This window comes from Artibeus jamaicensis, unplaced genomic scaffold, assembly GCF_021234435.1.
Source record: "Artibeus jamaicensis isolate MK-2021 breed Jamaican fruit bat unplaced genomic scaffold, CSHL_Jam_final scaffold_847, whole genome shotgun sequence".
In the NCBI taxonomy this organism is placed as follows: domain Eukaryota; kingdom Metazoa; phylum Chordata; class Mammalia; order Chiroptera; family Phyllostomidae; genus Artibeus; species Artibeus jamaicensis.
The window spans coordinates 19,076,078-19,099,416 of NW_026522057.1; the positions used below are offsets into that span (position 1 = coordinate 19,076,078).

Consider the following 23,339-nt stretch of genomic DNA (forward strand, 5'->3'; position numbering starts at 1 on the left):
CGTGACCGGCAAAGAGGCAGCGAGGGGAAGCAGAGAACCCTGGCGGGCTGTGGAGTTGCCACAGGACGGAACCGGGTACAGTGTCTGCTCTGCCACGCAGCTGGTGACCTTGTCCCCTCACTCGCTTGGAGCCTCAGCTGCCTTATCTTGTATATGAGACTTGTACTGAGTCCTAAATGAGGTCATGGGTGTGCACGAAGTACCTGATACAGGGCTGTGTTCGGTAAACAGTCCCTCTTGTCGCCGGCACAGCTGTGTCAACAGAGGATCCTGCTGGGCCTGTCCTCAGTCCCTGGCCTGGACCTCCCTCCGGCCTCTTTCCCTGCAGAGTCAGGTGTGTCTTGCTGCCTGGAGCTGGGCCACAGCGGAGGCTCCCCACAGTGTGGGTCCTTTGCTAGCGCCCACTGATCAGCCTTGAGCCAGGGCTCCATCCCCCGCCTCTGGCCTCTGGCCTTCAGGCCTCCCTTACCCCCGCCCACACTGGTGAGAACCAGCTCAGAGGAAGCTGCTTTCTCTGCTCCTTGCATTTGAGGGGCACTGGTAGGCTTTGCGGCGCTGCCCACTGCCCACCTGCACCAAATCCGACCCTCGTTAGCCCACCCCAACAGGTGTGGCCACCCCACCCCGCCTCCTGGCAGTGTTGTGGGGGGGGGTCCTCACCCAGAGAGCTCCCGTCCGGGCCCAGGGCAGACACAGCTGACAGACGGTGGGGGTCACGTCCCACTGGCCCCTGAGCAGGCCACTTAGCTTCTCTGTGCCTCAGTTTCCTCTCTATAAAAATGACCGAAAGGAAAATGACCTCCTAAGGTGGGGTTTGGTGTTTTTTTTTTGAGGATTCAGTGAGGTCACCTTCCTGCCTTGTGTTCAGTGATAATGACTTTTCATACTTCCCTTCAATTTCTAAAAGTAATTTTTCTCCTAAGGCCTGGTAACGTCTGCAGCCACACTCTAAATACACTCAGCTTACGTTTGTGGAATGAATGACGGAGGTTTCTCCTCCTGTTACCTTTTTTTTTTTAAGATGTTATTTGTTTAAAGAGAGGGGAAGGGAGGGAGAGAAACATCAGTGTGTGGCTGCCTCTCATGTAGACCCTACTGGGGACAGGGCCCACAACCCAGGCATGTGCCTTGACTGGGAATTGAACCTGTGACCCTTTGGTTCACAGCCTGCGCTCAATCCACTGAGCTACACCAGCCAGGACCTCCTGTTATCCTTTGACTTTTCCTTTATAACGTGTGTATCCCCAGCTAAGCTCTCAGCTCTTGAAGGGAAGGACTTCACCTTCTGTGTCCCTCACCACACTCAGCAAAGAACCTGGAAGATAGTAATTATCTTGTTGAACAAATGAATTCATGTCTGAGTGAATGAATTTGTCGAATACAAGGAATAGTAAAAAGTCAATTAATATTTGTAGAGGGAAGGACTCATTAAGAGAAACATCTTGCCCTGGCTGGTGTAGCTCAGTGGATTGAGCTCGGGCCTGCGAACCAAAAGATCCTGGTTCAATTCCCAGTCAGTGCACATGCCTGGGTTACAGGCCAGTCCCCTGTAGAGGACGCATGAGAAGCAACCATACATTGATGTTTCTCCCTCTCTCCTTCCCTTCCCTGCTAAAGATAAATAAATAAATAAATAAATAAATAAATAAATAAATAAATAAATAAATAGAGAGAAACATCTTGTTTCTGGGTATTTTGAAGCCACAGCAAGAATTTTAGGTATCTGAACAGAAGACTTAATTTTTAAGCCAGAAGACAGGAAATCTACTGAGGTCATTTCTCTGGAGGGGTCTAGTGGCCATCCAGCTCCAAATCTATTTGGTCACAGCCAGGGTGGGGCACAGCAGCCCAGGGCCCCGGGCCACCAGTGCTGTAGTCCTGCAGCCTCCTCCCTTCCCTGCCTGCGCTTCACTGGCCCCTTGTCCTTGTCCCCCACCAGGAGCCCCCTCCGTGTGCCTCAGCCAGGCCTGTGTCTCAGTGACCAGCTCCATCCTGAGTTCCATGGACCCCACGGTGGACCCCTGCCAGGACTTCTTCACCTACGCCTGTGGCGGCTGGATCAAAGCCAACCCCGTGCCTGATGGCCACTCACGCTGGGGGACCTTCAGCAACCTCTGGGAACACAACCAAGCCATCATCAAACACCTCCTAGGTAAGCAGCACCGGGCGAGGGGGACCAGCGAGTGGGCTGCCGAGGAGGGCGGTCAGCAGGTCCTCCCTGGCCGGGCCGGGCCAGTCGAAGGAGGAGCTTGGCAGAGTGGGAAGGCCGTCGGCTTGGGAGTCAGGGGAACTGGGTGAGAGTGCCTGTCCCGTCACTTGGGTGGTCCCGGGTAAGTTACTTGTCTCTGAGCCTCAGTGTCTTCATCTGCAAAACAGGAGAGTTCTGAGAACTAGGGAGCCCACGGGTCAAGTGCCAGCACAGCACACGTGTGCCCAGTAGACGTGCAGACGCTGGCGGCCGTGGTCCTGGCTTCTGTGGCTTCAAGCTGTGACTTAGTTGGTAACTGGTACTGACAGTGACTTTTGCAAGTTGTGAGCACAGGGAGTCGGGGCTGAGCATGGGAGACCGGATGTTGGGGCCGTGGGCAGGTAGCAGCCGTCGGGGCTGTTGGTCTGGGCGTTGTTCGCAGTGGGCAGCAGCCTCCTTCTCGGCCTCCTGAGAAGTGGGCTTGCGTGAGAAGCCCCAACCAAAGTGCTTCCCTTCCACCCTCTAGGTGACCGTGGTGTTGGCGGTTCACGCGTGGGTTAGGACCTCACGTGTCTTGTTTGCAGCTGTGTGTGTTGAGTGAACATCTGCCCATCGGCCCCTCCTCCACGTGAAGTCACACGGCCTGTGCTGTTACACGGAGGGGTCCTGGCCTGAACCCTCAGTGGCCAAGACCTTTGTCACCTCCCTCTCCTGCTGACACCTCCCTGGGACCCTCGGTGGTGGGAGAGGTCAGATTGTGAAAAGCCGGTCACTTAATCCATCAGTGAGAGAACTTAGATTTGACAAATACTTATTCGGTTAAAAAAATTTTTTTAAAAAAAACTCTCGAGATACTCAAAAGTAGGTAAAATAAAAAAAGATGGCTAAAAGGGGACAAATCCTTGCAAAGGGACAGGAAGCTTCCTAAAGGAAGGTTTTCTGAAAGATGGAAAAGATTCTAATTTGGTACTTAGGAACTTTAGGCCCCTGTGTCTTTTAGACAAAAGGAGGTCTTTCCTGTCCCACCCCAGGGGGCAGTGCTGACCCCCACCCCCCACCATCTCTTCCTGGCCCCCAGCAGCTCCTGGGCAGGGCCCCTTGGCAGCCCCTCACTGGCATAGCCTCCCGCTTGCCTCCCGGAGGAGCAGGACAGGGTGGTGGATGGAGGTTTTGTGCCACTCCGTGTCAGGGGCAACAGAGCCTCTGCCTGCTTTGTGCCACCCAAGCGCCTTTGAAAGGGGACACAGCCTTTCACCTCAGGGCTAGAAACTTAAAGGGCAGGTCTGTCTGTGATAGCCAGGCCAGAACTCAGGGACACCCCTTCCCGGGCTCCCGAAGGCACAGCTGGGAGCTAGGCAGGCATGACCAAGCAAAGAGGGACCAGTCCGGGTGAGAGAACAGGTGGACTAGTGCCTCTGGGTTCGCCTTCTGGTTCTTCCACGTCCTGTGTGGTCTTGGGTTAATCGTGTAACCTCTCTGGGCCTCCTCTGTCACCAATACAATGGGAACTGGGCCTCCTTTAGGTTATGAACATTAAATGGGAAAACACATACAAAGTGCTTGGTTTAAATTGGCCTGGCATAGTGTGGTGGCTCTGTTTATGTCGGTGGTACTGTTTTCACCCTTGACCTTTGCACCGTACTGTGTAGTTTATAGAGGGATGGTTTTTGTTTTTACGATGTCATTCCATTTGCTCCTGTGGGGTAGAAGCTAGGAAGCGCTTGATAGACGAGGAAGCAGGTCCTCAAGGCAGGTTAGTAGGTGGCAGAGCCAGGGCTTGTCTGAATTCTGGTCCTTTCCCCCATCCACACCACATCCCTCAAGTGCAAGGGGTGGGTGCTTATTGGAAAAAGCCTGCAGGCAGCTCGTGTTCCTATGAGTTCCGGGCACTCGGTACACGCTCTCAGCACGGCAGAGCTGCCCGTCTCGGTGCGGCAGGCGCGTTCCTGCCCCGACTTCTCCCTAAGGAGCCGCCTGACTGCAGAAAGGCTGCCCGGCCTCTCAGGGCCCCAGCTCCTCACCTGTGAAGTAGGAACTAATGCGGAGCACGAGGAGAGGTGGCCTCAGGAATAACTAACTGGGTGGTTGAAAAGTAATTTCTGCTGCTTTTATTTCTTACGGAAGTGCTGTCGTGCACCAGTTCCCAGGAAAGGAAGTGCGGGGCGTGCCTGTGGCCGTGCTGGGCTGTGTACTTGAGTTTTATTAAAGCCACGGCAGCCCTGACCAGTGTGGCTCGGTTGGTTGGCATCATCCCACAAAGCAAAAGGTTGCCGGTTCGATTCCCTGTCAGGGCACATGCCTGGGTTGCAGGTTTGGTCCCCAACTGTAGCCCTTACGAGAGGCAACTGATCGATGTTTCTCTTTCATATCAGTGTTTCTTTCCCTCTTTCTCCTTCCCTTCCTCTCTCTCTTGAAAAAAAAAAGCATGGCATAAGCTGTTTCTGCCCATTTTATAGATTATGTTGCCGATAAGACTCACACATACAAAGGGAATGTATTTCTTAGGAAGTGCTGGAGCTGGGGTTCAGCCCCATGGGGCTTCAAACCTGAGTTCCTTCTCCACGGACTCACCCGAGTCAGATTCACCAGGCAGAGCCTTCAGAGGGGACACAGTGGTTCACCAGGCCCGTGTCCCCGTGGCCGTCTGAGCCCTCCAGGCTGGGCAGGACCCGGCCCAGGCCTGATGCCCACAGTCGCTGGGGTCATCCCCATGTCACACTGGCCAAGAGCCTCCCCAGAAGGTGCGTCCTGGGGTCGCCTCCCTCCAGGTCCCTTCCTGGGGACTAGTCTGGAAGTGGCGCCTGACCTGTGGGCCTTGAAAAGCTGGAAAGCCCTGAAAAGGCAGGAGGCAGGTGAGTGGGTGACAAAGAAATTTAGGAGCTCGGGCCAGTGCATTCTTGGGCTTGAATCCAAGTTGCTCTCAGCCCCAAGGCACAGGGGTCAGCCCGCCGGCTTCAGGAGGGAGCTGAGACTGACGGGGATCAGAACAGGTGGGGGGAGCCCAGGCTGCCCACGCTGGCCTAGGCAAGCCTTCCCTCGGTGGAAGCAGGGGAGCGGACATTCAGAGTGCCGGGAGGGCTGTGTCAGCTGGCCGTGCCAAACAGCGCTTGCGGTCAGCTCGCCTGCGACCTTGGGCAGACCTTTCTTCCCCCTGAACAGTGAAGTCACCCTAACCCACTCTGAGGAAATCCAGGCAGACCTGTAGCGGGTGGGTTGAACTGGGCCAAGTGCCACGGTGGCGCGTCCATGCAGACTGCTGATTGGAGGGCAGTGACCTTATCTGCGTGAGACACAGATGCCTCATCCAGGAGACACTGCCGCCCACCCAGGCTGCCAGCTTGGGCTGTCCCCACAGGAGACAAAGAGCGCAGCCTGATTTTTTCGGGGGAAGGATCACCGCTTAGGCTGGGCCTAGCCCTAGGCTTTCCGGCCTGTGGTTTTAGCACAGACCGTTCTGCCGGCCAGAATACCCTCCCCACCCCCTTTCAATCCTGCAAGACTTTTCTCTCATTGGTTCGCTCCTTTATGCTACCACAGGGCCTCTCCTGGCTTGAGTTACAATTACATTTTGTGTACCTGTCGTTTTTTACTTTATCTTATATTGTCAGATTAATTTAATACACACACACATGAATCCCTGCTTGTAACAGTTTGAGCAATGCAGACTCTGTAAAGAAGGAGAACAGGTTAGCAGCCCCCCTTTCTTCTGCCCCTGACACCAGTCAGTCTCCCTGAGAGACACGCAGAGTCCTGCTGGTGGCATTAAATTCGCCCACGGCAATGACTTGGCAGTTAATTGTGCCACCCTGTGACATCGCTTGCATTTTTCTTTTGATTGGTTTCTCCGGTATTTCCTCTCTGATGTTGTTTCATCTTCCTGTGCAATCCGGAAGCCCCAGGAAATATTTTCCACCCAGTCTGGGGTCTCCGCAGTGGGCCCTCCTCTCAGGTCTGGGGAGTGGGTACACGGGCTGATTGGTGGACGGATCTGAGGACCGGGAGTGGGCGTCCAGGGCTTCTCAGCGGCAGTGGCCGGATCGCTTTGGGTCTTCCCCTGCTTTTCCAAGCCAACCTGCGGGCAAGGCAAGGAGAGCAGGGAGAGCTGCGGCTCCTGCTGGCAGCCTCAGCCGCTCACTTGGGTGACCTTGGACAAGTTACCCAACCTCATGCCTACGAATTGGGCATGATACTAACACCCACCAGCGGGGATTGCTACATGACGCCCACACGCAGCCACGCCCACACGCAGCCACGCCCACACGCAGCCACGCCCGCATGCAGAGGTCGCAGCTCGTTCTCTTGGGGATACTGCAGAACGCTCGGGTTCACATGCCAGCACGCTGCCCCTCAGCTCTGCTTCCCTGGGCTGGTTCCTTGAAATGAGGTGACAACGTGCCCCTTGGTGGGCCAGCATGGTGAGGAAAAGAGCTCAGCGCAGGTGGCCCCTCGCAGGCACCAGGAAACGGTGGTGGTATTATTATCCTTTTGATTCTTCTGCAGAAAAAGCACCCTCCTTTATCAGCTCCCCACACCCCTCACAGGATGGGGTTCGGGAGGGCTGGGATTGTCTGAGCTGAGTGTGTGGTTTTATCCAAGACAAACACTGGGTCCGCCCTGGCGGAGGGGGAGCCCCCCATCCCCCAGGCCAGTGTTCCCAGCAACCCCTGGTTCTGCAGCTGCCCAGCTCCCTGGACATTTGTTTGGAGAGGCTGTTCTGATACAAACTCCCAGAGGAAGAAGCCGGCCAATTATATGATGCGCTGCCTTTCCTCTCTGGGACTTTACGGAAGTGACCGAGGAAGTTTCCGGAACTCGAGGCCCCTAGAAGGAAGTGCCCAGGTGGTCTGGAGCCCTGTGGCCTGGCCTCGGGCTGCCACATTATTTCCATGCCACTGGGGCCCTGGCAGTGCCACCATCTCCAAAACATGGCCCGGACTCAGTCCCGGGAGGTGCCCTAGTTGATTCTTCCTTGCCTGATCCTGTGGAACCTTCTTCTGAGAAGTAAAGGCAGGCAAGGGCGTCTTAAAGGAAACTGAGCTTTTCACAAAGGGAAAACTGCCCGTGGCTGATCTGATCCTCCCTCAGGCTGTCGAGATGGATGCCTTTCTCCCCGGAGCTCCCAGGGCAGCACTCACTCATCCATTCAACCATCCGACAGTTACACGTTGTACGTTACCTGTGTGCCAGACATTGCGGGGTACCGGGTATTGCGTAAGGAGTAAGACAGTAATTCCTGCGGAATTACATTCCAGCAGGAGACAGACAATAAACAAATAAATGAGTAAGTGAAAAATGTGATTGTGAAGAGTCAGGGCTTTGAAAAAAATCAAGTAGGGTGCAGGCGGGGCCTGGGAGAGAGGAGGAGGCCAAGGAGGGGACGTTTGAGCAGAGACTTGAATTTAGTGAGAGAACAGACCTCGTGGATGAGAAGGGAAGCGTGTAACAGATGGGAAGAGCTGTGGGCGCCATGGCCCCAGGGCTGGGCGCAGGAGCAGGAATGAGAGGAAGAGGAGGGGGAGGCAGGCGGCAGGTGGCAGGTGGCAGGACCCAGATCACCCGGGCCGTGCTTCTCAACCTTTTTTGTTAGTGCCCCCTCCCAAAATTTTAGCACCAAGAACATACCGTATAACTGTTGTGTGCTGTGTGTAGACATAGAAAGAGTAAGTTTTTCCTCCCCCCTACGAGCTCATTCTCCCCATCCCCCACCAGGGGCAATACTGCCCGTGTTGAGAACGAGTGGTCTGGGGCCCCCTGGGCAGTGTTAAGGAGTTTGTGTACAACAATGTCTATTCGGATCCCAAGTAGCTAAAGACACAGCTCTGCAAACATCCACCTACCCAGGGGCCCGCTGGGATGCCTGCTGGGCGTCTCTGACTTAAAACATCTAAACCTGAGTGGCTTTCTCTGCTGCCAGCCCTGCCCCATCTCCGGCCACGCACATCTCAGCAGCATCCTCTTGCCCAGGCCGAGGAAACTTGACCCCTTTCTGCCCTGCTCCCACTGTTTCTCGCCCCTTCTCAGCTGCTGTGTGGCCCCCTCGACGCTCACAGGGTCCGGTACAGTGGCCTTCCATCTGGCTATCTTGCTTTCACTCTTGTCTCCCTGGGGCCTGCCAGGTAGTAGGTGCCCTGTGAGGAGCTGGGAGCACGGGCCGCCGTGGGTGGGCTCCATGAGCCAGAGGGAGGCGGAGGGAACAGTGGAGGGGCCTTCCCTTCTCCTGAGCTCTGGCCCAGCCAGCGTCAGCGTAGGAATACAGGTGGTATGAACGCTGTCTCCTGGTGGGACCCTCACGCCTGTCCCTTCCGCGCCCCCCACCTCATCTCCCCGTGCAGGTGCGCAGCTGCCACCCACCTGCCTCATCATCCTCTCAGTCCCCAGGTGCTGTGTCCTCCTTTAAGAGACAAGCCCTGGGCTCTGCTTCCTGTGAAGAGCTCTGAGGGCTGCTGTGTGCCTACCCAGTGCTGGGGGACCGGGACGACCAGCACACAGTGGGTGAGGCAGCCCGCACACAGCCTCCATGTCCATGCCACGTTGAGCTCACCCCGAGAGCCCGGGCAGGGGTCCCGGCCTCCCCAGCCATCCTCTCTCCTGGCCTCTGGTGTGTTCTCACCGCATTCGCCCCACCATGTGATCAGAGGCCTTTGGGACCATCAGAAGGCCGGCCGACTGCCTCGCCCACCTGGCTGCAGGCCTTGTGCCAGCGACTGGTGTCCATGTTGCTCATAGCACCACCACACTCAGCCCAGCAGCCACCAGAACACAGAGACTTCATAACATTTGTAGGAGGATGAGTGGATGGGGCACCCAGGCTATAGAGCTCAGAGGAAGGAACATTGAACTTGTTTGGGGCTGCCTCCCAGCGAAGGAGAGGAGGAGGCTGGGTTCTTTCCCATGCCTCCCAGGACGGTCATTCAGGGACCATTCAGGGGGCTGCGCACAGGTGCTGGGGAGCTTGCTGAGATGGGCACAGCCAGCCTGTCCCTGGAGCCTTCCTTTGGGCCTCGTACCTTGGTGGCCTTGAGGCACTGGGGGAGGGAGAGGCCAGAGCGCACAAAGCATGCGTCCCCTGGCTCTGGCCGACTTTTCAGGGTCACGGCTGGAGCCAGATGTGGCCAGCCAGCCAGACAGAGCTTCAGGGTCTGGCAAACAGTGAGGGTTGGAGCTTTCCCTTCCAGGAGCCCAGCTGCTGGGCCGGGTTGTCATAGGAACGCAGCCCCTGAAGGGGAGACAGTCCTTTGCTTTTCCTGATGTGCTGCCTTCTGCATCCGAGGAGCAGGGAGTGGTCCCTCCCCTCCCCTCCAGGAGGCCCCCCACTCCCTGCTCCAGAGGGGCACCCGGCCAGGCGGGCATTGCCAGGGCTGAGCAGTGGCAGCCTGTGACCTCCAGGGCTGTGTGGATCCCATCCCCCCAGCTCCTTGTAACTGCAGTCCCTGAGCCTCTGTCACTGTGTCACCCTTCAGACTGCCCCATCCCTCTTCAGGGCGCCACCCCGACTGCAGCAACGCGGGTCGATGCTCTCCAACAGGACAGTGATGCTGTTGAGGGCAGGAACCCGGGAGTAGGATGCCCTGAGGTCAAGGTCTGGGAAAGCTGATTAGACCAGACAGGAACTGACTCGTACCTTTTGTATCAACTGGCTACACCACATGGATTTTTTTCCTCCGAATTGCATGCCCTTTTATGCTTCCTTGCTTTTTCCTCACACTCTCCAACTCCTCCCAAACCCAGTGCCCTGTTCCCCTTATTTCTACCTGGTGAGACAGGACGTCCTCTGGAGAACCCCCTAGCCCCACCCCACCCACTGGCGCGATGTTTTTCTGGGTTCCAAAATCATTTGCATTAATCAAGGCGCTATGGCGTCTCATGTCATTTCTCTGCACTTTGGTGTTCACTGGCAGGCCTGAGCTCCGAGGCTGTAGGGAGTGGGTCCGATTCTTTCTGTGAGGCCTGGTGTCCAGCCCGGTATTGAGCTTTTGAGAGTGAACCTCTTGGAAAGATGGCCCTTGAGAGAGGCCTTGGAGCAGAGGAGAGTCGGACAGGGTCTCAGGCAGAAGAGCCAGGGTGGCTTTCTCTTGATGTGTTTGCTGTCCTTCCTGGAAAGGAAGCCCCCTGAGCTCGGGGCTGTTGTCCTTTGCATCCCCAAAGCTGGCACAAGAGTAAGCAACCCGTGTCTGTTTAGTGGGCGAATGGGTAACATTCTGCCAACAAAGTCTTCAGTAACATTCTGCCAACAAAGTAGAGGAGGTAGGGGTTGGGGTGGGGGGTGGTCTTTGAAGGAAGCGAAGGGAGGAGTTTGAGGCCTGGGAAAGACAAATGTGACGTGAGGAAAACTGGCCAGAGCAGTGAGGCGTTCCCCAGGGAGGGAGCAGGCTGGACGGAGGGAACTGAGAGGATCAGGGACCCTGGCAGGGTGCGGGAGCAGGGCTCTAAAACAAAGGCTGGCACAGGAGCCCAGGCACGTAGTAGGTCCTTTGTGACCCAGGCAGCGGGAAGTGGTTGCCTTTACTGGGGGCCGGTGGGACCCCACCCTGTGCTTTCCCACATACAGGAACCTGATCCTCACAGGTGGCATCTAGACCAGGGCCCTAAGGACAGGGAGAAAGGGACAGTCTCCTGGTGTCCCAGTGAAAGGACCTGAGATGCTGCTTCCCGGGTTTGGGAAAGGAAATGGCAGGCAGCCCCCAAGTCAACCGTTCAGTCCGATGAACCTGCCCAGCCCCTCTGAGGAAGAAGCCGAAAGTAAATTCAGAATGAATGAAGCCTTTAAGGCTTCCACCCAACTCCTGTCTTTTATCACAAGGAAGGCCATCCAGGATCTGAAAATCAAGACAGGCCTTTGTCCCACCCACCAGGCAGGTGTCTGGGCCCCGTGTTGGCCGGCAGGGAAAGCAGACTGTCCTCCTGCTGGGCAGCCCGTGCTGCCAATGCAGGGACACATCTGCAGACCCATCCCCCAAGGGGGAGAAAGGAGCATGGTGCATACTCTTCTTATTTGCCATCAGCTCAAAGCAGGGAGCACCGCTGGTTTGCCAGGCTTTGCCCGGGCGCGGTCACACACCTGCCCTGTCTGAGTTCCCCGCCGCTGCCCTGACAGGCAAAGGCCCAACTCTGTTGATGCCTGACAACCGAGGCCCTGGAAAGGACCACCCAGGGCCACCCGTGTGCGCAGGGGGGCCTGTCGCAAACTGCCATCTCTTGTCATTCCAGAAAACTCCACAGCCAGCGTGAGCGAAGCGGAGAAGAAGGCCCAGGTGTACTACCGTGCGTGTATGAACGAGACCCGGATCGAGGAGCTCAAGGCCAAGCCACTGATGGAGCTGATCGAGAGGGTGAGCTCCCCCGGCCCGTGCCGCCCACCTGCCCCTCTGGTCCCCGTCCCGGCTCCCAGCTGCCACCGGGGCCAGACTCTGCACACCTGCAGCCACGTTGCCCAGCTGGAAGGTAGAGCCTGTCCGCCCACATGGGTCCCAGCTGCGTGTGTGTGTGTGTGTGTGTGGTCATGTGTGTCAGCATCTGTGGTGGATGTCTGTCACACGTGTGGGTCTCTCTGTGCATCTGTGTGCAGGACAGGCTGTATCTGCCGAGAAAATGTTTCTCTCTCTGGCTGCTTCCTTGTCCTTGGGGAGTGTGTTTGTGTGAGAGCAAGGGATGTGTTCCAAAAGGCCAGCAGGAAGTCTTGGACCAGGAGCAGAGCCCACCCACTGACCCAGGGCCTCCCTGTCCTCCCCAGCAGGAGAAAGAGTCTTTCTTTCTAGATGCCTTGGACGGACTCCCAGGGGGCTGCCCAGGCCGGGCCAGGCTGCCTGGCACACACACACGGTGGCCGTGGATGTTTCTGGCTGCCCTGTTCTCCCTCTAGGCCCCGCCTCCTCGCTGAGCTGGCTGGAGGGGGGGCCAGGGCACTGGGGACTGTATGGTCCCTTCCCTCCGGCACAGGCCCCACGTGCCAGCATATGCCCAACCAGGGAACACCGAGGAGATTCTTAAAAACCCATTTTAAAAATAGAGCTTCAGGCAATTGAGTTTATGCTCGAACAGGGATGATGTTCACGTGACTTAGTAGCAAAAATAAATCGCACCAGAAACGGCTTCTTCCCATCGCCGTCCCCAGCCTCTCGGGGAGCAGCCGTCATATGGATCGGCAGCCCACTTATCTCGGATCCACCTCTGCTCCATCCGGGGTCTCTGGCTTGCTGGTCAGAAACCCTGATGAAGACCCTTCCCTTTCATTTGCTCTTGAGGCTCAGAGAGGTCAGGCGGCCCCTCCAGGGTCGCAGAGCACGCCAGCTGCCGAAGCACACTTTGCACCTGTGTCTGTCTGCCACCTGGTGACCTCCCTGTTTTCTCCCCCTCCACACAGCTCGGGGGCTGGAACATCACAGGGCCCTGGAACAAGGACAATTTCCAAGACACCCTTCAGGCGGTCACCTCCCACTACCGCACCTCGCCCTTCTTCTCTGTCTACGTCAGCGCCGACTCCAAGAGCTCCAACAGCAATGTGATCCAGGTGCGCTCATCCGGAGCCCCAGGAGAGGGGCCAGGGCCTCGAGGCCCGTTTGGAGCTGAGCAAGGGCTGACCTGGGGCAGGTGGGGAGGGGACTGAGGTGGGGAGGGGATGTGCCCTGGCAGGCAAACAGGCTTCTGGTCTGTAAGCCTGGGCTGTTGCCCTGAAGCTCCCAATCAGGAGACCTTTACAGACAAGAAGGTTTGAAAGGGCAGGCTGCCTCCTGTGGCATGAGGTCACTGCAGCAACCATGAGTCTCCAGGGTCCTGATTGGTCACCAGGATGCAGGAGTGGTGTCAACCCCTAGGCACACGGTCCCCCACCCCAGCCTCCAGCCTTTGTAGCTCCATTTGGAATGGCTTTGAGTCCATCTCTTCTGCCAGAGCCTGTCCCAGGCTGGAGATCTTGAAGGCTGAGTTGCCACCCTTTTCTGCCACTCGCTCACTGTGTGACCTTGGGCAAGTGCCTGAACCTCTCTGAGCTGCAGTTTCTTTATTAGTCCAATGAACTATAATAACACCTACTCAAGGTCTGACAGAGTGTGGCCGTAAGCTCTGGTAGTGACTATCCATACCCTCACCCGCCTGCCCTCATCAAATGCTCTGTCCTGGAATTCTCTTCCAGCCCTGAGGGTTAGATGTGTCCTCCCTATTTCCCAAATGAAGAATCTGAGGATCAGACAGGTTTAGTAACTTAACCAAGGTTACACAGCTTGTGAGTGGCTCTGAACTGCCACCCCATCCTGGGAAGTGTTTCATGAAACAGAGCTGCGTGGCTGGGCCTGGGGGTGTCGAAAGAGGAGGGTGGCTCTGACCCTTCGGAAGGGCCCAGAGTCCCCATGGCTGACCATGTACACGGGCAGGAAGGTGGCCCTGCATGTTTGGGAACATCCCTGGGCGTACCCCTGCTGGGACCCGAGCTGGTCCTCCGTGGCCCCGTCCCAGGGCCGGTGGAGTCCGTGCGATGTGCCCGCGCACCGGGGTTCCCTCTCACTTCCGCCTTTCTCGCCAGGTGGACCAGTCTGGCCTGGGCTTACCCTCCAGGGACTTTTACCTGAACAAAACTGAAAACGAGAAGGTGAGTGGGCTTCCTCAAGGCACTGGCTCCCACTCCCGGCCCACTGCTCTCCATGGTTTGTGGTTGCCCCTGCCCCGTGTCCCCTGAGTGTTCACATCTGTGCAGGTCTTTGAAGCCAGAGGGACACTGAAGTGTCACTTACCTGGTAGGGACACGCAGTCCCTGGCAGGGCAGGGTGTCACGTGTCCCCATTTCAGAGTGAGGCTGTTCACATTCAGGCACCAGGCAGGGACACAATAGGCAGGGAACAGGTGTCCTTTGTCCTGGTTGCAGACAGATGCAGTGATACAGCCATTGCCATTTGTGGGTGCTGGGCCTTTTGTACGCGTCACCTCTGGTCACCCTGCGGATACCGAACATCCCTCTGAGCTGCATCTGCCTCGTCTGTCCCATGGGCGTTAGCTTTACCTTGCCGATTGCAGAGGAGGGAACAAGGCTCCGAGATGAAAAGTGACTTGTTCAAGGTCACTTAGCCAGTAGGTGGTGGGACTTGAGATTCACATCCAGGTCCACCCGAGCTAAACCCACGCCTCTCCACCCCTCACCGCACCCTGGGACGCCCCAGCAGGCCGTACCTGCCGCTCCTCCTCTCCATTCATCGTCGCCCCTTGGACTGAGCAGGCACCTACCAAGTGCCTGATGCTGGGGAGATGGGGGTGACCCAGGCAGCCTGGTCCCTGCCCTGCCCCCTGGGGCCTAGGGCCTAGTCGGGGCCAGATGTTAATAAACAAACCACCAATTAGAGGCACGATGACAAATTGTGATTAAGTGAAGGACGAGCTGAGAAAGTAACCTGGAGACCTGATTCAGATGTGGGGGCCCAGAGGAAGACAGCCCAGTAAGAGTGAGTTCCAGGAACTGACAGATGTCCCCTTGGTGGCTCTCATGGGACCAGCATGCGGGAGGGGATGTGGACCAGGGCCCTCTTGGGGACCTCTGGTCTTTGTCCTGAGGGCCTGGGAAGCCAGTGAATTGGTGCATCGCCAACATAATGCTAGAAGCTGGTGTCCATGGAGTTCCTGGGTAGGGTAAAGCACGCAGCCCTTCCCTTCCTGCCCCACGCTGCCACCCTTGTCCCGCAGGCAGTGGGCAGCAGCCGCTGACAGATGGGGGGTGCTGGGCCCACAGGTGCTGACGGGATACCTGAACTACATGGTGCAGCTGGGGAAGCTGCTGGGCGGAGGGGGCGAGGACGCTGTTCGGCCCCAGATGCAGCAGATCCTGGACTTTGAGACCGCGCTGGCCGACATCACCATCCCCCAGGAGAAGCGGCGGGACGAGGAGCTCATCTATCACAAAATGACAGCGGCCGAGCTGCAGGTAACTTGAGCTCAGGCCGGGAGGGCTACAGGGCTCAGGACGAAGGGTGCTGGGCGGGCGTTGACCACCCGCTTCGTCAGATCCCCAGAGCACCCCTGTGAAGCAGGGCTGGTTGTTCAGCCGGTTCACAGATGGAAAAAGTGACTGAGGCCCAGAGAGGTGGAGTTATCCGCCGAAGGCCACACAGCTGGTGACCCCGAAGCTAGTCGCTTGTCTACTCCAGCAGCCTGTCTGTAACAGCATCTGCCTGGGGAGACTTGGGGGTCCTGACGACCCCTCACACTGGCTGGGCCCTCCCGGTCTCTCCAGCACCAAGCTTGTGGAGCCAGGGGTACACAGCACACAGTCAATGTCAGGGGTGGGTTCTGTCCTCACTTCACTCTTTGTTAAGCCAGGAGGTTAGGGGACGTGTTCAAGGCCATGAGCTCCTAAGTGGCTGGGGAGCTGGGCATTGGACTCAGGCTTGGTTGACTGAAGCTCTGCTCCTGCTGTGACCCCTGTGACCTCCTGAAGGTGGAACCAGGTTAGGGTCAGAACTGTGAGGCTTTTTGTCCTCAGTGTAACTCATCTGAGAAGCAGTTCCCTCCATAGCTCAGCCTTAGCGAAAGGCTGCCCCCTGGTGGCTGCTTGGGACTTGCAGGTCGTGAGTTGGCCCACCAAGTTCCTTCGTTCCAGTTCTTGGGGTGTTGGTGTCTGGCCTTATCCCAGGCCCCCCGGGGTCACAGAGAAACCAGCAAAGTGGCCTCAGCCAATTGTCCTGTCCCCTACCATCACCCAGGAATGCTTGGCTGGGCTTTGCTCCCCCTGGGGAGGATGTCTAGACCACTTGTGTAGGGATGCAGCTAAAACGTCTCCTCACTACACTCTGAACAGCTAAGTCCTGCCATGCGTTAGAGTCTGGCTCATTTCCTCCCCTTTCTGAGAGTCGGGGAAGGTGGGTCTGGTGAGTGGGTGAGCGGTAACCAGCCAGACTGGGTGTCCCAGGTGCAGGTGCAGCCCACACAAAGCCTGGCCTCCTTCTGGGTGCCTTCTGCCAGTCCGGTCCCCAGAGAAGCTGGCGTCAGGCTGAGTGGTGCTGGGTGGGTTGTCAGGAAAATCAGCAGCCAGTGTCGGGCACCATCTGGCACTATTTTTCCAGTCTGAGGCCAGGCCAAGGAGATGCTGTTTGTGTAGCATCATTTGCTTTGCTCCAGCTGCCTGGTTCTCAGCTCGAGAGGGGCCCAGCCATTCCTCAGCCCCCCACAGTGGCCATGATGCCAACGGACTACCTCGGGAGGGGCAGAGAAGAGAGTCATGCTGGGCACAGCAGCCCCAGCCTGGCTATCAAGTTCCACCCCCAGGCAGCCTATCACCATTGCTTGTGTTCCGTTCTCCCGAGCAAAAAAGGAAAGTCCTAGCCTCCCTCCCAGCTGCCTAGCTTTCCGGGTGGGGAGGGCTTCCCCGGAGGCAGCAGCCTGGAGTGCAGTGAGCCCTAGGCGGAGTCAGGAGACTGCTGTGGCCCAGCCCCACCACCAGCTGTGTGACCTTGGGCAAATCACATAACCCCTTCCTTGAGCCTTGGCTTCCTTCCCTGCACAGTGAGGCTTTGCTCCTTCATTCGCCCCGGTGGTGTGCCAGGATGCAGAGACCAGTGAGAGGCAGCCCCAGCCCTCACGACATGAAGTCACAGAGTCCTTTGAGAACAGGCTGAGAACTGCGGGGTGTCTCTCAGAAGAAGTGGGCACTTGTACGTGTAAAATAATTATGTCCAACACTTAAAGACATTCTGGTCCCCTGAGGGCTGTCTCCTGGATGAGAATCTCTGCCTGGCCTGCCCTCGGGCCTGCAAGGGGCTACAAGGAAGCAAAGGATGGGATTTCATTTTGCGAAACAATATGTGCAATTCAAATACATTTTAGTAATCATTGTTAGTATTGTGCCTTTGTTACTGGTGATCCCAGCCCATGTCTCCACCCTAAACTAATTTGATTCATTCCACTCTTGCACAGAGAATGTCTTGTCCCCTGGTACCTGGAAGTTGGTTTTCTTCCCCTACTCCTGGGGGAGCTTCAGCCTCCACAGTGGGGCTGTGGGCTCGCAGGGGCTCTGGACTCACCCCCAGCAGAGTCTGAGTTCCCAGCACTGAATCAGACATCCTTCTGGAGACAGTTCTCTGGGGCCTGAGGACCCTCCCGTCCCTTTCTAGGACCTTCCACACCGGAAGGCGGTTGGGAATGAGCCCCAACCCTTTGGGTTCTCCAGCTGAGATAAGGGCTGACAGCATCCTTCCATTCGCCCCCACTTTGCAAGCCCACGTGAGCTGGTCGGTTGGTGACCTGCCGTATTCTTTGGCTGTGGCTATGGAAAATAGAGCTCCTCCGTGAGCCCCAAGGATTTGAGTCACAGTGGAATGTCCTCATTGGTTAAAACAGCCATCTCCTTGGAGACGGCCGCAGGCACACATGTTTAAGTTAGGCGTTCTCTAGAGGAGTAGAGACTGGAAATGTGGAGATCTTGGTGCCCAATGCACACCCTGTCTCGGCGCTGTGGGAATCTACTTGCACAGACCACCTGCCGCCCTAAAGGAACAGGCCTGTGCTGAGTACTCGAAGGTTTATCTTCTGATATCTGCACCTGGTCCATGTTGACTGAACAGTGACGTTTTTGTAAACTCAGCCAGTCTCCCAGGGGTCTTTGCCAGCAGGTCATGCAGACAGGTGGCTCTAAGTGTTGGGCCCTCTTGGACCATCTCACCTAAACACCTCCAAGTTTTGCAGCCATAGAAGTGGGGAGGGGGAGCCCCAGAGGTTGCCTGCTCAAGGGGCTCCTGCCGGGAAGAGAGGAAACTTAGGCTTGTTGAGCAAGCTGTCCCGAGAGGCACAAAGCAGCTAGCGCTGGAGTGGGAGGTGAGGTGGCTGTCCCCGTGTTAGAGAAAGACTGAGTCTTCTCAGTCCAGTCCAGAGCCCTTCCCAGTCTGTCTCACTGCGGGCAGGCTGGCCAGCGACCGCAGGAGCCCACCGGGCATGCTCTCCCCATTCTGGGAAGTCCGCACTGGGTCATGGTGGGGATACAGACCAACCCCCCCAACCCCCATCCCCCGTCATCAAACCCTTGCCTGAGGGAGCTGTGCTCCTTTTTCCTCGTGACGTCCTTGCTCCCCAGCAGTTGAGCTGCCCTTTAAAACCGGACACAGGAGTGTGCCTGGGTCTTAGGCCCGCATGGTCACTAGTGAACCATGTGACCTCAGAAAAGTCACTTTAGCTCATCTGCAAGTTCAGTGTCTGTTAATCGGAGGGTTTTTATGGCTGCCTCGGTCACTGAGGCTATCACAGGTACTTAGCAACAAGTTAGATCCAGCCGATGTTGTAGACCGACTGACCAGGGGGAAGGCCATTTATATTTATATTCTGTCTCTCACCTTCCTTCGTCTTTGCCATTTTTCAAGGGAACGGAGACCAGAATTTGGAATTGAACGAGCGCAGGCCTGCTTTTAGACCTTGAGTAGCATTACAATGGCTAATACTGATTGAGTATTTACTAAGCGCCAGCGACCATCCTAAATGATTCACACATGCAGGTATTTTTGCTGTAACACAACACACAGAGTCTCCCAAAACTTCGCGTTCTATAAAATTACAGGACAAAAAAGTAATTAAAAATAATGACACATGGAGAAAATTGGGTCTAGAGCAGACCATTTATTTACAAGTCATGTCACTTTGCTCGAGGGCATTGCGCTAAGTGAAATAAGCCGGTGGCAAAGGGACAAGCACCATAGGGTCCCACTTCACAGGAGGTAGCCGGAGTCCTGGTTTCCAGGGGCTGGGTGGGGAGCTAAAGAGGTCACTGTTCCCCAGGCACAGAGTTCCAGGTGTGCAAGACGCAATCTGTGGGTGGGTGGCTGTGGCGGTTGCATGTGGATCTGCATGCGTTTCATGCTGCTGAACTGCACACTTGAAAAGGGTTATAAGATGGTAAAGTTTACATGTGTGTGTTTACCACAGTTTCAGAAAGACGTTGTAGTGTAACCTTGTGATCAAAACGCTCACAAAACAATCCCTGGAACCTTGAGAGATTGCACGGCACGGCTGGAGGCCGCCTGGCGGGAAGTGGACGTGTGGGCTGTGGCCTGAGACCCTGCAGGCGGACGGGAGCTCCGAGCAGCGAGGCTGCCCGCAGGGTGGGCCGAGAGCAAGTGCCACCCTGCCAAAAACACAGAGTAGCACAGGGCAGGCTGTGCCTCTGTGGGAGGGAGCCCCTGGGCAGGGGCTCAGTTTAAACCACCGTAAAATAGCTCCAACGAGCTTCCTGCGGGGGCGTCAGCTGAGCTCAGGGCTTTTCCTTCCTTGCCGAAGGTTATCTCTCTACACTAGCTTTTCTAGATACTGTGCCTGAGAAAAGTCACCTATGGGCATTAAATGGCTGTCATTGTTGAATTCAGCAGTCCTGTAAGAGGCCAGCCAAATAGGAGTTAATCGATGTTATAGAAGTGCTCGTTGAGTCGAGCAGACAGTATTAATTTATTTAATCTTCACACCGACGCTGTGACATGCGTTTCATTGTTGTGATGATCCCCTTTCCAGATCCTAAGGCACAGAGGAGTTCATCCTCTTTCTCAGGGCTACACGGCCTGTGATGAGAGCGGAGGATGAACCCAGCAGTCGGGCTCCCGAGTCTACACGCTTGTCCGCCAAGGCCTGTCTGAGGCTCCTTTTCTTCGTCCGTGAACTGCAGATGGTGGCACCTGCCTCCTGGGCTCGTCCTGGGCCCCCGCTGAGAGCTGTGTGAGCTGCAGCGGTGGCACCCGGCACAGGAGGGGCTTGGTCAACACCGCCTCCAGCTCTGCTGCTGTGTCACCTTGACCACATCCTGGTTCCATTTCAAGTTCAAGTTTTGGCTCTTCAGAACCCTGTGTACATCCCTCTTTGACACCCCTGCTCATTCTCTCTTTACCAAACCAAGGTGCTAAGCAGGACTCTCACACTGTTGTTTCCCGTTAAACCAGAAATACGATGCTATTGGATATTGATCTCATTTGTAACCTGAAACTTACACCTTAATATAATGTTCACATGCAGATTTCCTACCTGAAAATGTGTGTTTGGTTAGGAACGTATCATGTTGAGCGACAGTTTAATATGGACAGTTCCATTAGCCATGTGCATTTTGACATGTTTCAGGGAGGTCAGTAAATAAAATATCACGTGACTATGTTTTCAGAAGAAGAATTCTATGCACGGCATCTTTGATGGCAGGAGTCCCCCAGCCTCTGTCTGGCATCCGCCCTGTGCACTGTCAGATGGCTCCCAGCTCTGTGCTGTGTGCAAGGGCGGGAGGCACGATGGCATCTTCTTCAGAAGGTCGCCCTGGACCCTGGGCTCCGAGTCACGCACACTGTTCTCTTCTCTTCCAGACCTTGGCGCCCGCCATCAACTGGCTGCCCTTCCTCAACACCATCTTCTACCCCGTGGAGATCAATGAGTCCGAGCCCATTGTCATCTATGACAAGGAGTACCTCAGCCAGGTCTCCACGCTCATCAACAACACTGACAAGTGGTAGGTAGGGGCACCAGCAGCCTGTGTGGTCACACGCTGCTGCCCTCCTCTCAGGCGGGAGGGATGAGCAATGGCAAACTGACTCAGGAAAATGGGCGCTTTTATGAGAGGTGGCAGGGCACCCTGGGCACGAGTGTAGGTTCAAATCCCAGCTCCTCCACCGCCCAGCTCTGTAGACTGGAGTGCGTTTCTTGCCCTTTCTCAGGCTCATTTTCCGCATCCATAAAATGGGAATGCAGACAGCACCTACCATGTGGGGTTGTTGTGAGACTTCAGTGGAATAATCCATGTGAAGTGTTCAGTACGGTGCCTCGACATGGGGGGGGACTCAGGAGATGTTAGCTGGTGTTTCTAGTCAGTAGTTATGATGTTCTTTTTTTAGTTTCAAAGATTTATAGGAATTTTTGAAAACTACAGAAAAATTTATAAAACAGTAGTTACCAGAAACACTACTGTTGATCTTATAAGGTGTGTGTGTGTGTGAGAGAGAGAGAGAGAGAGAGATGGATTTCTAAAACATGGTCCCTTCTCCCTCCCCATCATTGTGACTAGATGTATAGTCTGCTTTTCTCTTGACTTTCATCATAAGCATTTTCCAGGTGCCATCCCAAACCTTCCGCAGACCTCATTTTTCACAGCTGCATAGTATTCCACCGAGGAAATGTGTGATCGCTTCCCCCTTCCCCTGTTGGTGCCAGTTTGAGGCTAGCAACAAGCACTCACTGAGCCCTCGTGTGTGCAAATCACTGCACTAGACACTGAGGGCTTTTCAACAGAAGACCCAGGCTGTGCCCTTGAAGAAGGGACAGCCCATGTGCTTAGAGAACAGTACCAGACAGAGAGGTGTGGAGAGAGCACCTGGGATCAGAACAGGGGGTCTGAGCACCCTCTAGAGGCCAGAGGGGGGAAGTGCTGTGACGTTTCCCGCCTGTCTTGTCTCCCCTTGCCCCAGCCTGCTGAACAACTACATGATCTGGAACCTGGTGCGGAAGACAAGCACCTTCCTGGATCAGCGCTTTCAGGACGCCGACGAGAAGTTCATGGAAGTCATGTATGGGACCAAAAAGGTGAGCCTGTTGCGGTGGACTCCCATACATATGTTGAGTACCTACTGTGTGCCAGGCCTTGGGTTGGGGGCTGGCATGGCCACGGTACCCTACAGGGCCGTGGAATTCGTGAGGGAGGTAGACAGTTGGCAGAGAATGAAGAGGGCCACTGAAGGGGTCTGCCCGAGTGTCCCTGCGCACACAGGAGGGGACCTAAGCCAGCCAGGGGTGGGGAGAGTGGACAGAAGCTTCCAGGGGGAGGCAGTTGCTTCAGGTCTTGAAGAACAAGAGAGTCCTAGCGATTTAGCCGATTTGCAGCAAAGGGGAGCCTCTTTTCCCCCTTCCAGCTCCTTCTCCGTGGTGATGATAAACGCTTTCCTTATGTAACTCACATGACCTTCACCTCCCCTGCGAGGTGGGTACCGTCATCATCCCCCTTTTACTGCTGCCTCCCCGTAAACACAAAATGCTTGGAGCAGCACCTGGCTCATGGTAAATAGGACGCAGGTGTTCACTGATGTTATAGCCTCCAGGCTGCAGACCACGGGGTCACCCACGTTCTTTCAGAGTCCTGGGGCTCCAGGGCCCTCCCTGCCCCTCCCTGCAGGAAACTCCCTGGTCCTAACCCCCTGTGGGGTCAGCCTCAGCCGGATCCAGGTGCGGCCCGTGTCCAGCTGGAGGCTTTACCTCTGGAGAAGGGTGGGTGGGGCTGGGGGAAGAGAAAGACGTCCAGGTGGACACCTGGGTGGAAAAGTGTAAAAGAACTTGAGTGACTAAGCTTAGGGGAGGTCAGCGTGCCTTCCTTCTTTCCTGGAAGGGTTTCTTTAATCTCCTTTTAACGATTTTATTTATTTATCTTCACAGAGAGAGAGGGAGGGAGGGAAACATGGATGTGTGATTGGTTGCCTCTTGTGAGCCCCCAAATGGGTACTTGGCTTACAACCCAGGCATGAGCCCCGACTGGGAATCAAATCGGCAACCTTTCAGTTCACAAGCCGGCACTTAACCCACTGAGCCACACCAGCCAGGGCAGAGGAGTTTTTTTTTAACTTAGGTATAATTTACATACAATAAAATATATACATTAAGTCCGCAGTTCAGTGAGTTTTAATGAATGAAATCATCCTTGTAACTACCCCCCTATTTATTCAGCATCCTCTGAGCAGAAAGTTCTCTGTGCCCCTTACCCATAAGCCCCCCCCACACCCCCAGGTGGGTGCAGATGGGTGTAGGCAGAATCATATGCTAGTTGCCCATCTGTGTCTGGCTTCTGCTCAGCGTGTCAGTGAAATGCATCCATGTTGTATATATCAGTAGTTCATTCCTTCTTGTCGCCAAGTAGTGTGCTGTTGTATGAAAATGCCACATTTTGTTTATCCGTCTGCCTGCCGATGCGAGTTTGGGTGGTTTTCAGTTGAGGGCTGTTAGGATGCAGGCCGCCTGAGCCTGGATGGTTTACACACACACACACACACACACACACACACACACACACACACCCCCGTCGTCCGGGGTTCAGAGGACTCAGCTTCCTCTGCAGCACAGGGGTTTATGGAAGCAGTACCCCCACTCGTGGTCGCACAGACAGCCCCCAGGGGGAGCGGGCAGGGGAAGCCAGCAGAGGTGTCCTATAGGCTGGTGAGCTTGAGGGTGAGACCGAGGACAAAGG

The 23,339-nt window shown here is 55.8% G+C and overlaps 1 protein-coding gene across 2 annotated transcripts in view; it reads left to right on the plus strand.

Moving 5' to 3' along the window:
• ECE1 (endothelin converting enzyme 1) overlaps positions 1-23,339 on the plus strand; it is a 97,948-nt gene that overhangs the window by 60,530 nt on the left and 14,079 nt on the right. For both annotated transcript variants that reach the window (XM_037135868.2, XM_037135867.2), the window contains 7 exons: positions 1,940-2,152; positions 11,396-11,517; positions 12,549-12,695; positions 13,704-13,769; positions 14,898-15,089; positions 20,482-20,624; positions 21,577-21,691. In XM_037135868.2, coding sequence (XP_036991763.2) covers positions 1,940-2,152; positions 11,396-11,517; positions 12,549-12,695; positions 13,704-13,769; positions 14,898-15,089; positions 20,482-20,624; positions 21,577-21,691 — 998 coding nt within the window. The remainder of the gene's footprint in view (positions 1-1,939; positions 2,153-11,395; positions 11,518-12,548; positions 12,696-13,703; positions 13,770-14,897; positions 15,090-20,481; positions 20,625-21,576; positions 21,692-23,339) is intronic.